General features: G+C 39.6%; 1 protein-coding gene across 1 annotated transcript in view; it reads right to left on the bottom strand.

Annotated features, from left to right (window-relative positions):
• Nucleotides 1-4: 4 nt before the first annotated feature.
• LOC131233380 (uncharacterized) overlaps nucleotides 5-14,887 on the bottom strand; it is a 31,399-nt gene continuing 16,516 nt past the window's right edge. The window contains exons 10-17 of the mRNA XM_058230071.1: nucleotides 10,070-10,129; nucleotides 9,926-9,945; nucleotides 9,778-9,843; nucleotides 5,478-5,645; nucleotides 5,056-5,313; nucleotides 4,255-4,467; nucleotides 2,358-2,629; nucleotides 5-570 (exon numbers count right to left, since the gene is read on the bottom strand). Of these exons, the coding sequence (XP_058086054.1) occupies nucleotides 429-570; nucleotides 2,358-2,629; nucleotides 4,255-4,467; nucleotides 5,056-5,313; nucleotides 5,478-5,645; nucleotides 9,778-9,843; nucleotides 9,926-9,945; nucleotides 10,070-10,129 (1,199 nt within the window). The 3' untranslated portion in view covers nucleotides 5-428. The remainder of the gene's footprint in view (nucleotides 571-2,357; nucleotides 2,630-4,254; nucleotides 4,468-5,055; nucleotides 5,314-5,477; nucleotides 5,646-9,777; nucleotides 9,844-9,925; nucleotides 9,946-10,069; nucleotides 10,130-14,887) is intronic.

Consider the following 14,887-nt stretch of genomic DNA (forward strand, 5'->3'; position numbering starts at 1 on the left):
TCCATGGTCAAAACTAAACAGCGTTACTTAGACCATTCTCGGAATCCAATACAACCGCTCTGCATGCATTTTTGTTCATTCGCCAGCACCATTGCAGACATCCGTATATGATAACAGCTCCCATCAACTCAATTACAAAAATTAACACTGTTCATAAGGCCCACGTCCAAATCAATGCATAACAAGCGATAAATCATTGACAAATTGCTCAAAATTACAAAGGGAAGCAGATGTCCAATGCTCTGAAACCTGCACCTGCCTCCTTCCATCTTCTCCATTTGTGGGGTCGGGAAAAAAAAAATATCGGATATCCATCAGTTTGGGAGCAGTAAAAAATGTGTTGCCCAAGTTGATGGATGGCGAACGGAAACAGGTCCAATTGGGTGAAAGGACTTGATAGAATACAACAGCTTTTTGGAATTTGCCTTTTAGTCTGATCTCCGATGACTTGAGTTGCTTCTGTGGCTGTTGTATAGAGGTAACAATGAGCGGGACCCATGTTTCCTCCTCCCATAACACCGCCAGTACAGAATCGATATCAGTAGCAACATAACAATGGGAATGGCCCATCTGTCCCAAAAAAGAATGATGAAAGCATTCATGAGTGAAGCAGTATGGGGACTGAAGGCTGAAGAAATGCAATTTTAAGAAACACGAGTTGAAGAGATGAAAGTAGATCTCCAGCTGGAGGTGGTGGATGAGTTGAGTGCAACTCGTACGAGAACTAAGACTTGGCTGGACCCAATCCAGTTCGACACCACGAACCACCCCCAACTCGGTCGAGACTCAAGACTCGAAAACAAAAGAATTAGCCCGAGTGGCCCAATTTTGAATCCATGTTATGGATGCTACTCTCTTGGGCATGACCTGGGTCTGAGTCTCGTCGGGCTTCTGACGAGGGGGGAGAGGGAAGTTTGAGTCTCATCAGGCTTCTGATGAGAGAGAGAGAGAGAGAGAGAGAGAGAGAGAGAGAGAGAGAGAGAGGTTTAATTGCCATGACAATTTCATATCTTCAAAATTATCACGTGAATGGGACTAACTACCATCTGTCAATGTCATTCACGAAAATGTGAGGTCCAAACCAATCATCAGATGGGCTTGCAGGGAATGAAAATAGATGGTCATTAAAAGGTCCACCAAAGTTCCTTTGACCTTCCATTTTTTACTTACCCTCCAATCCAAGGGTAGATTGGCAGCTTGATGTGAGTTTTGGGATATGGCATCAAAGTTAGGGCCTACTTAACAGTTAGTTGGGATCTTGCTGGCATTTGCCACATGTACGAAAATCGAGTCACTGATAAGTTCTGTGAGAGAAATTGACAAACATTCTACGTTTTCTCCTAGTAAAATAAGGTAATAACAGGTCAAAAGAATCACATCTGTAGCCAGAATTCAGAAAGCCTTGAGATAATCCATCTCCAACATCCCAAGTGGTGCAAATGGCCATCAACATAAACCGTCCACACAATGTACCACCACCTGAATGCTCTGGAGCTTTAAAAAAATTCCACCAAGAGATCTCCTAACATCAATAATTGACGAGTGGAGAAATTGAAGAGGATGTTGCACATAGATTTCAAGCTGGGTGGAAGAAATGGAGATGTGCCTCTGGAGTTTTATGTGATCATAATATACCACTCGAACTGAAATTGAAATTTTATAAGATAGTTATAAGACCGGCCATGCTTTATGGGACAGAAATGTTGGGCAGTTTAAAGATCATGTTCATAGGATGAGTGTAGCTGAAATGACGAAGTTGCAATGGATGAGTGGCAAGGAGGAGGACAGAATTAGAAATGAATGCATTACAGGGAACTTAGGAGTAGCACTAGTAGGTAATAAGATGAGGGAAAGGAGTAGCACCAATAGGTAATAAGATGAGCAAAGAGAGAGTTAGACGGTTTGGTAATGTGCAATGGAGACCTAGAACCATGCTGGTTAGGAGTAAGTTGGTAGAAGTTGAAGGCTCCAAAAGGGCACGAGGAAGGCCCAAAATGATGTGGATGGAGGTCTGGCTCTCAATAATGTTGAATGGCGGAGCAGGATTCATGTAGCCAACCCCAATTAATTGGGATAAGGCTTAGATGGTGATGGTGATGATGATGATGGAGATGTCTCCTAACAGGATAGATGCTCACATCCAACCAGTTCCAACCTATCATGTGCATACAACATCCACCCCGTCAATAGGATGGTTAGGATCATTCAATCTGTGCTGAGGTGGCACATTGTTGGATGATCTGGAGCAGCCAAATATGTGTATCGGTTGGATGGTAGAGATGGTTAATAAACTTCCCATCGGTAGTTTATGCACAGGAATTCATGCAGAGGTGTACGAGCAGGAGAGTATTTTTTACCTGTCCAAATCAAGGAGAGGGCTATAAACAATAGTCTCCCAAGTTGCCACAATGAAGTGCCATGTGGGATTGTAGTAGAGTGATTCTGCGGACCAAAACATCCTCGTATAGGTTTCCAAGAAGATGAATAATATCCACGCGCCGATCTCCAACAAAATAAATTTTATAATAAACCGGCCCACTACAACCATGACAAGGGAGAATGCCACCAACCAATTGAAGAGCCTGTGGTTGTATTCCTTGATGAACAGAGACCGGGCCTTTCCCAGCATCTGCAGATAATGCAGTAGGGTCATGTAAGAAGTAACTCAGAAAATCAGGAAATGCAAAGACCAAGGATAGAAGTCGAATTGACATCTAGTTGAATGGAAAAAGCAGGATTCATTCGTTTTAGGTCCAGTTGGATGGTAACTGCAGAATTCTACCTTGAATCTGGAAGACTTGATGCATGGACACATTGGTTTGCATGCATTCTGGTAACAATTTCATGCTAACTGATTTATGCATATGCCCTAAGAATACCAACCATCTATATTTTGGTTATGCAATAAAAATTAATGCAAGATTCCAAAAATCAAGCCTGTTATTGGTGGATTGACTATGGAAGATGAATTTATTCAGGTATTGCGTTCTCATCATATTTTAAAAGTCATTATGACGTCTTATTGGACTTGTGCAGCTTTAGCCTTTAGGTTGAAGATTGTGCAAGAGCACAATGGGTTTTCATTCATCACATTAGGAAACAAAGAGGAGAAATGCTCCTAGAGCACCATAAGTCTCCAAGTTCTAGTGCTCATGGTTGCATTGGGACACTTGGCCAGTTCAATCCATTGATCTAGACTGTTCTTTAGGTCCAACGCACATTACATGGGCTGCTATGCAAATGTCACACCAATCTGACAATTAACCATTTGATCAATGTCTTTTAATATGAACAGTCAAGATTGTTTATGCAAAAATAGGTCCAATTATTCTAAAGAATCATGTCTATTAGGCAATTGCAACCATCCCATCCATGGCTTGGTGAAAGGATGGCTATAGAAAATAAAGCCAAATCAAGGATATATTGGATCATTAGATCAGTGTGATTTCTACATGGCAGCCTGTGAAATGTGTTCCGGACTTGATGGACAGTTCAGATCAATTGATTGGAGTGTCCAAGTTACTATAACTTAGTGCTCTGAGAGCACCAGAGCATCTCTCAACAAAAAGTACAGTTTTCAAGAGTTGGCAGTGTTGTTTTGGAAAAAAGAAAGCATAGACCCACATCACAACAAGCCAACAAAAGGGTACATGGATGTTTTTTGCTGAATAAAACATTCAACAAGCATTTCAAGTAGTTTCAGCCTTCCATTCTGATCCCATCTGTAACCACACAATTCACACGCCTTGATATGAGTGAAAGTAACTTCCATGGAACTTCCACAAGAAGCCTAAAACAGAACTCTTGGATACTGAAGCTTAAAACATTCAACAATGCATATCAATGTTGATTCAAACAGCTATTGCACATGAGATTCACAGGGACATGAAACTTACAACATCCAAAGTACTCCTCAAAGGGACCACACCATGGATGGCCCATGGGCCATGGGCCACAAATCAGGCCAAGACAATCCTAACCAATCGATTTGAGGACAAAAATGACAATCACATATAATGTCCCTGTTCTGATCAAGCAGTTGGAATTGTCAGATTGGCCAGTTTTTAGGTCATAGCCTAGATGTGATGTGGCCTCCAGACAGGGGTCCAGATCTTGTCCATGTCTACTATATGTCCTCATGGACTCGTGTGCAGTAGGCATCCTCCTTTCGAAACGGATATCATTTCAAAAAAAAAAAAAAAAAAGAGCCAACAACTGGCGCTGAGACATTAAATAGCATAGATTAGTCCTAACCTTTGTCATCCGTTGTTCATAGCTTGCTTTTGAAGGCCCAACACACTCTTTGTCAAAACTTTGATTGCAATGAAGAAAACCATCATTAAATTTTGCCATGGAAGGAAGTCTCAGGACTTGGAGTTGGTCCATTTTATCCTCACACCTTGTGTACAGTGTCTCACATAGCTTTGATGATTGATATTCGTTTGCCAGAATGAAATTCTTGTATATCTACACAAAATTTCAACAAATATAAAGTGAATACAGTTATATAATAATATGTTCCAGCACTTCTTTAAAACAAAGTAATCTTGATATAAGATGCCTTGACAATCGCTTCTCAACAGGAAGACTTGTTAAAATCACACACACATCTACACAGCCACATGGTATAGATGGGTCTGCCTCTACACAGCCAATTGTTAAAATCACAGATACTTCTACAACCTCTACAGAGCCACATGTGCCAACTTGGCATGTGTGGGAGATCCAGGCTGTAAATAAGGTGGGTCCACTGTGTCAATGATCTGGCAAAATACCAGGCAGGCCACTCATGAGGACACATGTATGTTAAAAGTGGACAGCCAACTATGTTCTCAAACCATTCATTCAGTTTGTAGGTGTTGCCAATATGATGAGTTGATCAGCCTGACTCTTGGGCCAGGTTATCTACATGATGGAGTCTGCATGGTTTATAGCTCAGTTATCCTACGCATATGGCCATGTGTAGTGGTGATTGTGGGCTTAGCAAAGCTTTAGCAAAAGGGGAAAATAGAAACTTCAATAATATCTCTCTGATATTGTACTTCCTAATTATACCTTCTGTATTTCTTCATCCAACTTATCTACAGACCGTTTAGCATGATGCCGACCAAAATGCTGCTCGTCGAAGACTTTCATTGCTTCTTCTCTTGATTCATCATGTACTTGCCGCAGCATGGGCACTGAGACTGGCAGCCCCAGCCTCTCCATCCTTTGATTGTATAACTTCAAGCAGCGCTCAAGAATTGCCTTATTGAAAACCTCAACTAGAGAACCCGTCGATGGAATCTCTCCTTTGTTCAAGGCCTCAAGAATCTGAAACACCCAATCATAAACTCTTGAAAAAGAAATAGCTATGATCAAAGACAGAACCATTGCTATCCTTGTCAGAAATTTAATGGCAAATGGAAGTATGATATGCTCCCAAGGGGTGGGTTAACAACTTTTTATGTGGAATGGGAAAATCAAAGAAAAGTTACCTGCTCTAAAAAAGATACGAACTCCTTTCCATTTAGAGGTTTTCCCTGCACAATTTTTGGGCGAATAATGGAAGAGACAAGATCTTTCAATTGTTCCCTCCTTTTCACATATATAGGGTCAAGATCCCCATCCACCATGTCACAAAGCTTTGTTCGCTGAAGATGCGGCTGTTACACAGTACAAATCATTCTGTTATGAGCATCCTAAGTACTAAGGCATAACATACAGCATTGAATTTAGTCATTGTTTGGAGTATCCCCGATATATCGAAATATCCCCGACATTATCCATATCTCTAGCTTGGCAATAACGATAACACTGGTGGTCTCAGAAATATGAGGTATTGGCGATTTATTGCTAAGTATCGCCAATATTTTCGACTGTGTAAATTCCAGGTGTCGCTTGTATCGCTAATGAATCGATATCGCCAATATTTTCGATTGTGTAAATTCCATGTGTCACTTGTATCACCAGTGTATCAACAATATTTCGATAATATCACCAATGTCTTAATATCGCCAAAATTCTATTTAAATTTCCATTTCAAAATTTATTTTATGAGTGCATGGTTGCATGCAGTGTTCAATTTGTCGACGATAATATCAATCATATCACCATATTATTGTTATCGCAACATGGGCGATATTGAGACTACAATCTTTCGTTTCCTTTCCAATTGTCGACAATTTCTTGGCATAATATCATGTATTCTGAAATTCGATGGATGTTTGGATGGATGGTTGGATGGATAGATGGGATGGTTGGACTGGTTTCTTACGATAGCACACAATTTTAGGGCCCCGTTAAATGGAAACTCATTATGTATGCATCCTTTTTACAATTTTTTATTCCTAAATATGCAAATATGTGTGTATTTTAACATCTCCTGAAGTTTCACTAAAAAATTCCACCGTTTTCCCCCATGTTTCCCCCATTTCTGGTTATCAAAATATTATCGGTGATATCGACATTGTTTCCGTATCCTCGGCCAATGAAACTTGTAGTGATACTGATACTTCGAACACTGAGTTTAGTCTATGCTGACAAATAACTAGCATGAACATCACTTGACTATGTATCCTAGACAAACGAGCACTATCTTTAGCAGTAGAAAATGAGGTAGTTGATGAATTGAAGTCATGGCACTAACTGCAGGAATAAGAAGAGAAAGAACAATAATAAGACAAACAAGCATACTGCACCCAAACCATCTCCTACAAGTGCCTTAAGAGGCATTCAAAAACCTAACGGAAACATTGGCAAGCCCTCTAATGAAGTGAAGGGACCTTGCAATTATTTCAAGAAATTGGGGCACTTCGGGGAGTGCATAATCCTATTTGTTTATGAAACAATCTTTGTGACTAGAACTACCAACTCTTGGTGCGTTGACACCAGGGCCACTGTAAACATGTGCAATTCTTTGCAGGAGTTTAGAAAGGTCAAGAATCCAAGTTACAACAAGCGCTACGGATGGGATCAGGTGATAGGACTGAAGTCATTTCAATGGGAGTCATGAAGCTGGTGGGGTTCTTTTTTTATTTTTTGGAAGGCAATGATTTATCATTGCAAGGTTGAAGCCAAAAGAATGCAACATACAAAAGAGAAAGAAGGAAAACACAAGAACACCAAGTAGAAATAAAATAAAATAAAATAATTTAAAATCCTATAGCTTTAAAAGCTATTGCCTATTTCTATACATTCACTTTAGCCCTATTGAATACATCCAAAACCTGACTACTCCTATTCCGAAAACACATGTTTTTCCTCTAATCCCATACTGCCCAAATTTCGGCCACCAAAGAAATCTTCCAAACTTCCCTTCCCAATGCCTCCCCCATGTCAAACCCAAAAGAAGCTTTCAATAGATGCTAACCAGACCCAAGAATTTCAAAATTCAACCAAAAAAAAAAAAAACTTTCCCATATTTCTCTTCCAAAAGGGCAATAAAGAAAAAAGATGATCCACCATTTCTTCATTTTGCATATACATAAAAAATACATTTGGCAGAATCATTCGTCTCTTTTGAAGATTATCAACCGTTAACACCTTATTCCTTCTCACCAACCACTTGGCTTTATAATGCCACACAAACAATGTATGGCTAATATGACTCTTCGAAGAGGACCCAAAAATGAACTAATAAAACAATTTGATTGAGAATTTCCCAAAATTTTCTTTAATCCACACCATAGAATCCTGTTCGCCCACCACCAATACGACTTGTTAAAGCCTTTCCAACAATTTCATCATCTCCTCTACTTCTTCCGACATGTTCCTTCGAAACTTGGTGGATTGTTTTTAAACGTTAGACAAAATCTTATAACGATATCTAAACCTTTTGCATTCGGTAATTATTTAGTTTTTTCATTTAGTTGTGCGTGTTTATTTTGAGAAATGGCTTACTACACCTGAAATTTTAGTTAATGATTTGAATTTGATATCGTTTGTTCCTCCATCCAAGATAATTCTTTCCTTCCCTGGCACTTTCGTCTTGGTCATGACAATGCAGATAGACTTCACAAATTTGTGAAAAGTCCTCTTTCATATGTTTCAGTTGAACCTTTACCAACTTGTGAAGTGGGTCTACAAGGTAAAATGAACAGAAAACCCTTTGTTCGGGAAATGTGAAGAGATCCACAAACGTGCTCCAACTCATCCATTCCTATGTATGTTGACCTCTCGATGTTAGATAAGAGGATTTGAATATCTCGTCATGTTTATCCATGACTACTCCCGTTTTGGTTGTGTACTTGATCCATAGAAAATCTAAAGGTTTTGACAAGTTCAAAGAGTACAAGGCTTTAGTAGAAAAACAATTGGGTAAATCCAAAAACCAAAAAAAGGTACTCAAGACCAATCATGGAGGAGAATATCGATCGAACGAATTCAAAGAATTTCTAAAGAAAGAAGGAGCTACCGCCCAATGGAGGATGGACCACACCTTACAGTCCTCAACAAAATAGAGTTTTTCAGAACCATACACAGTTAATATGGTAAGGTCCATGATGCCTAATGCGTCTCTACCCATTTCTTTTTGGAATTATGCTCTGAAGATGGCAATGTATGTTTTTATCAAGATTCCCACCAAAGCAGTTTCCAAAACACCATCTGAGCTGTGGACAGAGCGTATGCACAAACTTAGATATATGGTGATTTGGGGATGTCCTGACATAGTGAAACCTGATTTGACTGAATTTGAACCTTGATAGGCTCCTTGCCTTTTTTGTGGGATACGCAAAGGAATCTAAAAGACACTACTTTTATGACCCAAGTCCTGGAAATCAAAATTTCACCACAGAATGCACCTGGCCCTAAAATAACTTGATTAGATGATCACAGTTGTACAACAAGTGCATCCAAAATGGAGTTTAACAGTAGAATGCCTAACTGCCCATTTTGCAGATGCTTATTAGAATGGCTACAATCATCTGATCAGGGCGATATTGGGGCTATAAGCTCAGTGGATCCTTCTATTCAATAGTACACCTTTTAGAAAATTTGCTCTGTAACAAGATGCGAAGAATTGACACCAGCTCATAGCTCTACCCAATACTATATTAGAAGTGTCAATGCCAAATGAAGGCAACTTGCCTGAAGTAAAATGCTGTTGGTATTTGGTGTATATACCAAAAAAGAGCAGCCATAGAAATTCAGAACAATGGTTAAGATGTTCATTAAATGAAATAATAATCATGTGGAAGAATACCTCTTCAGAAGAATAGCAAACAGGCAAACACAAAGTGTCCAACAGTTCCTATATCGTTTCTATATCTCCTTTCCTTAAATCCAAAAGATCCAGGCAAAGAAAAGAAAACAGTTGAACACAATTTCCACTGGATTCAACCTTCCAAATGCAGACTTGGCCTAACTTGGTGAATATCCAATGGTTTAACTGGCTTTGACAACTTACGCGTGAAGGAAGTTAACCTACCATGGTGGTGTACCTGGCATTAAGGTGCTATTTCGTTTGATACCAAATCTAGAAAATATTAAAATATAACATTTTCCAAAACCCATAAGTGCACAAGTTCACATTTGCAGAAGGAGCACCATCTGGTTGAAAAGATTGAAACTGACAAAGGCACTTCTGGCTGCCAAATTGAGAATTTGGAATTAGGTAGAAATTCCAAACCCATTATTTGCTGTTTTTTTCGTCCCCGTCTTTTTCCTAGATGGCACCAAAGAATTCGGGCTCTAAAATAGTAAACACAATAGAATACCACCTGCTCAAACTTCTTTAATGAAACTTGAAGGTAGAGAGAACAAACCATAATTAAGAAAACCAAGACAAACTCATACCTGTGGCAAGCTAAAGGCTGTGCTGTTATCACCCATAATTGCAAGGGATTCTCGAATCTGGTTTACCTGATTAAATATAGAAAAGGAAATAAAACTCAGTACAATTGCTTTACTCAAACAGAAAAGAAATTTGTACAGAATGCAATACCTGATCAATATTTCTGTCACCTGCAGTCACAATTACCATCCAGAATCAAGCCAATGTAATTTGATAGGACATAAAAGTGTTATTTAATAGGGATGCAAATAGACATCATAGCAGAGATGGGTATAAGTGTTAGCTCAAACTAACCATCATGATTGGGGACCCGCTGAAGAGCTTCATGCACCATCTCTTGCACAGATTTTCCTTCTGTAGACCAACATCATGTCAACCAGTGACTAAGTCTCATAAATGGAAAAGCAACAAAGCTTGGAAAAGAAAAAATCTATTAAAAAAGGATATAGATCAGATATTGCCAATTCACACAGCAAAGAAACATTTCTTGAAAATAAATTTCTAAGATGGGTGGCAAGAAAACACACACACACACACACACACACAAAAAGAGAGAGAGAGAGAGAAGAGAAAACAGTATAAACATGTAATGCACATCCACTTGGAGAAGCACGATCTCTTCTTGGGCACCTCAAAAATGGAAGTGCTTAAACATCACACAGGCTATGAACTCCAACTTCCCATTCTCTAGCCATGTGGGCTATGAGACCTCTAGTGCCTTACTCATTAACAAAATATACTTACTTTCCAATGCAAATTGTCAGTGTAGTCTCAGATGAGGAACTAGAATAGCCAGATATTGGCCAAGATGGAAGAGAGGGTTCTGAATATACGAGGTGCAGAGACAATAGCAGGCCTTCATGGATGGTTCAAACCAAGGTTACCAATCAAAAAGAAAAAGAAGTCGGAATTGATCACTCCAATTGTGTTTTGATCTATTCTGTGGGCCCACTGTGTTTGCATAGAACAGGCTAAGCCTGACAGTTTGTAGTACCCTTATCTACATCGCTTATTTTCTGGGCCACTTTTCACTTTCCTCTTTGCTATTGATATAGGATTCATTGGCATGTACTTATCATTAAAGAAGATCAAGATCTCTAAAAGGGAAAGAGGGTGCAAGCTTGATGTCCAAATTAGCCCCACGCATACAAGTCACCATGCATTAGATTATTTTGCTTATGATGTTGGTATATGCGACAAATGATCCAAATGAGTGGGAAGAATTGTGGATAGAATTAGATGGGATCGCATCCATAGTGTGTGGGTGGGTGGGCTGGTAGGTGTGCATGGAAGGATGAATTCAACATCATCAAGTTTCCTTGTGAAAAAGCTTGGATCTAAAAGGATGATGAGAAGCATGTTAAATTTCTCCAAATAGATTCAAAAAAATGCCCTCTTAGATCCTCTTGGATGTGCAGCCCAAACTTGGTTCAATAATCAAGAAAATCCGGTGATGTCTACTCTAGAAGTGTTGCAAATGGTGTGTCCCCAACTAAATTCTGATAATTTTGTCTTCTAAACTGGATAAGTGGGCTCCAATCCCTTTCTCCCTTGAACTAATATTAACAGGAAGAGGCAGGATTTGAGCATCAAAAGAATTCACATAGAGAATTCCAGTCAGGAGGTAATCTAGGCCAAAACTGATGATGAAACTCAGGCTTCTTAAGGAGAAACTAAAAACTTGGAATACCAACCACTTTGGGAAAGTGGTAGTGATTGCTATTATTTTTCTTGAGCTCTAGGAAATTGACTAGGAAGAAAGGAGGGTTCTTACTGTCAGATATAAAGCTTGAAGAAAAGAACTCCAGAATGATTACAAGAGAAAAGTAAAGTGGAACAAATAATGCGGTGACAAAAATCTAGAAGGTTAATTTGAATGCTCCAGAGGTTTCAGGCAGGGGAAGGTTGTCCCTTTTCTCATTGTTGTAGTGGTGGAGGTGCCTGGTAAAATGCTAGAAAAGGCAAGATCGAAAGGCTTGGTAGTAAAGGGGTTAGGGGTGAACCAATCAGATCTCAAACTATCTCATCTGTAATTTGTGGACGACACGTTGATTCCATGCAATGCGGATCCTTTACAGGCAGTGGATTTGAAATGCATTCTGAGATGCTTCGAGGCAGTTTGAAGGTTAAAAATCTCTAAAAGTGAGATAATGGAACTCAATATAGAATCATGTGTCGATCTTCCCACTTTCAATGTTAGGGTGCAAAGCTGGAAGTCTCTCTATCATGTATTTTGGGATAGTCATGCAGCACGGATTGTCAATATGGAAAAGGGGGTAGCTCTCACTGGGTGGGTGAATCACTCTCATTAAAGCAGCCCTATCTTCCATTGCAATATATTATGTGTTGCTCTTTAAATATACTAGAGTGTCTTTTATAGACTAGAAAGATAGGAATGAGAATTTCCTTCACAAAGATCGGAAGATGAGAAGAACATCATTTTGTGTATGGGAAGAAGTCTGCGACACAATTAAGAGGGAGCCTGAATAAAATCACTCAGTCTCATGGGTCAAGCTTTGCTCGTAAAATTGCTGTGGCACTTTAGGGAAGAGGAAAGCTCTTTATGGAGAAAACTGATCGTGATGAAATACGGTCTTCAAGAAGACAGTTGGTGCTACTCCAGAAATAAGTTCAGGGACTTGGAAAGCTATTATGGATTTGCAGTTGGCAATGGGCAGAAACAAAAAAAAGAAAAAAGGTTTGGGGAAGATGAGTGGAGTGGAAGCAGCCTTCTTTCTAGATGGTTTCCCTCTCTCCAAAGCATTGAATCCCATCTTCATGCAAAGGTTGTGGAATGTTTTGAAAGTTTAGGAGGCCAAATTGTTTGGACACCTACTTTTAGACAGTATTAGAGAGGGAGAGATGGAAGACTTGGCTCGGCTTTTGGAGCACCTTCAAGCTGTCAAAATTATTTCTGATAATACGGACAAAAGGATATGGAAATGGCAAAGAATGTTAGTTTTTCAGTTAAGCTCTCTATCTTCACATAGGGGGAGCTGGTAAAGGAGAAGTGAATCTGGATCCTTCAAACTGGTCATGGAAAAGTTCCTTTAAAGTAGTCGTTGTCTCTTGGTTAGTGGGTCAGAATAAGATCCTAACCATAGACCACCTGCGAAACAGAAACAAGATCATTGTTAATGGGTGTTGTATGTGCTTAAAAGATGGTGAATCCATGGATCATTTTTTATTGCATTGCCTTTCATTATTGTTGTGTGGCATTGGTGCTCACAATTTGGAATTGAATGAAAGATTCAGGGTTCAACATCTCTGTTGCTCGTGGGTTGAATTGGAGTGCACGCTGTGCACTTCAAAGGAAAAGTTAGGTCCTTGCCATACCTTGGTTTCATAGCTATTCTTTGGGCCATTTGGAAGGAAAGGAACAATCAGTTTCTCTAACAAATACGTTTCGATTCCCAGGTGGTGGGGAATGTCAAATCTCATATATCCTTTTGGGCTTCTTGAAACACATTGTTTATGTGCTCATGTGTTTTATTATTATTATTATTACATAAAATAACTAACATTCAATAAAAACAATAAAACTAATTTTAAAAAATAACATCCAACTTTAATAAAATAAACAAACAATAAAAATTTGATAAAAAACAAGATTGCAGCTAAAGATCTAACTATTCATTTCTTCAATTCCCACCGTTAGTTATTTTATGTGCTCATGTGTTTCATTAATTACTTTCTTAAGTTTGTAACATTTATAAATTTTCTCTTATTTTGTCATTTTTGCAGAGTGGACTGTTAATTGCAGAGTTGTGTTTATTGGATAACTTGAGTTGTGGACCTTGTGATGGGCAATTGTTTAGTGTCACGTACTGTGGACTGTTGTCTAATGGAGATTTGGGTTGGGTAGCTTAAGTTGAACAGTTATCTATTGGAGATTTGGGTTGATGCTTAGTCTTGTTAGTTGGCAGTTGATGCCTTAAACATCAGGAAATGGTCGGGAATGAAAACGAAGATTTAGGGCGGTAACACAGGATAAGAATATGAGGCAATAAACAACAACTAATGCAATAGGAGCATGAGCAGGGGAGTAACTCAATTAAAACAACAATTGGCTCACCAAAAGAGTAAAGTTTCTGGGTGTCCAAGCGTCCCCAAGGAAGTGAGTGAGCAGATGAAACAAAACTTAGAAAAAGGTGACGAGGGAGGAAGAGAAAAAGGCCACCCTTGATGCATGTCAAGCAGAGGTGTTTGGTGTACTTTGGCAAGGTGTTGATAAGGACATTGAGTTACAGGAAGACTCGGATAAGGAGATTATAATGGTAAGGAGGAAAAGTATACGAATTGCTCATGAGAATGAGATGCAATGTTAAATGCTTAGGAGAACTAGTATAGTTCGCCATTTAGGGAGTGGGGGTCTAGTGGGGCTAGAGGGATTGGTAGTGGCAGTGGAGTATCATTTAGGGATTTAAGTCATGTATTTAGCACGTGGCGGCAAAAGCCACAACCCACTCGGCCCAATGTTCATGATGTCGATGAGTATGAGAGGAAGCCATACGCACCTCTAATGCAGGGGCATTTTCACACTGGGCTCGAGTGGGGTCGCCTATGGGATGCAGGGGCACACTCGAGGTGGGTGATCCATGTGATTTGGGGCCCACGGGGGAAGTCTTGTATTCGAGACTCTTCACCAGGGGTGATTAATGCGCATTTCACACCAGGCTCGAGTGGGGTAGCCCGTGGGATGCGGGGACACACTCGGGGTGGGCGGCCCATGTGATTTGGGGCCCAAAAAGAGGGTTCGGCTGAGGTCCTAAACCCGTGAGATGTGGGGCCTGGGCTATGAGATGAAGGGATTAATTCTCCATACTCTAATAGTTCGAGCTTTTAGAACAACTGGTTAATTGTCCTGCATCAACCTCCTAGTAATGAAATGGTGTTTAGGAAGGCCACTAGCAAGAAAAAGAAATTGAGGCAATTTTGGTCCAAGAAGATTATAGATAATGTTGGAAAGGCAGCAACGAAATTGTTTTTACATAATAGCATCCCTCCACATGTTACTGATTCTCCATATTTTCAGGTATTTGTGAATGCAACAGCAGTTGCAGGACCTAGGATTAAAGCAACCAGTTCTTATGACATTGACACAGAGTATTC

Source organism: Magnolia sinica, chromosome 18 (assembly GCF_029962835.1).
Source record: "Magnolia sinica isolate HGM2019 chromosome 18, MsV1, whole genome shotgun sequence".
NCBI classification, from domain to species: Eukaryota; Viridiplantae; Streptophyta; class Magnoliopsida; order Magnoliales; family Magnoliaceae; genus Magnolia; species Magnolia sinica.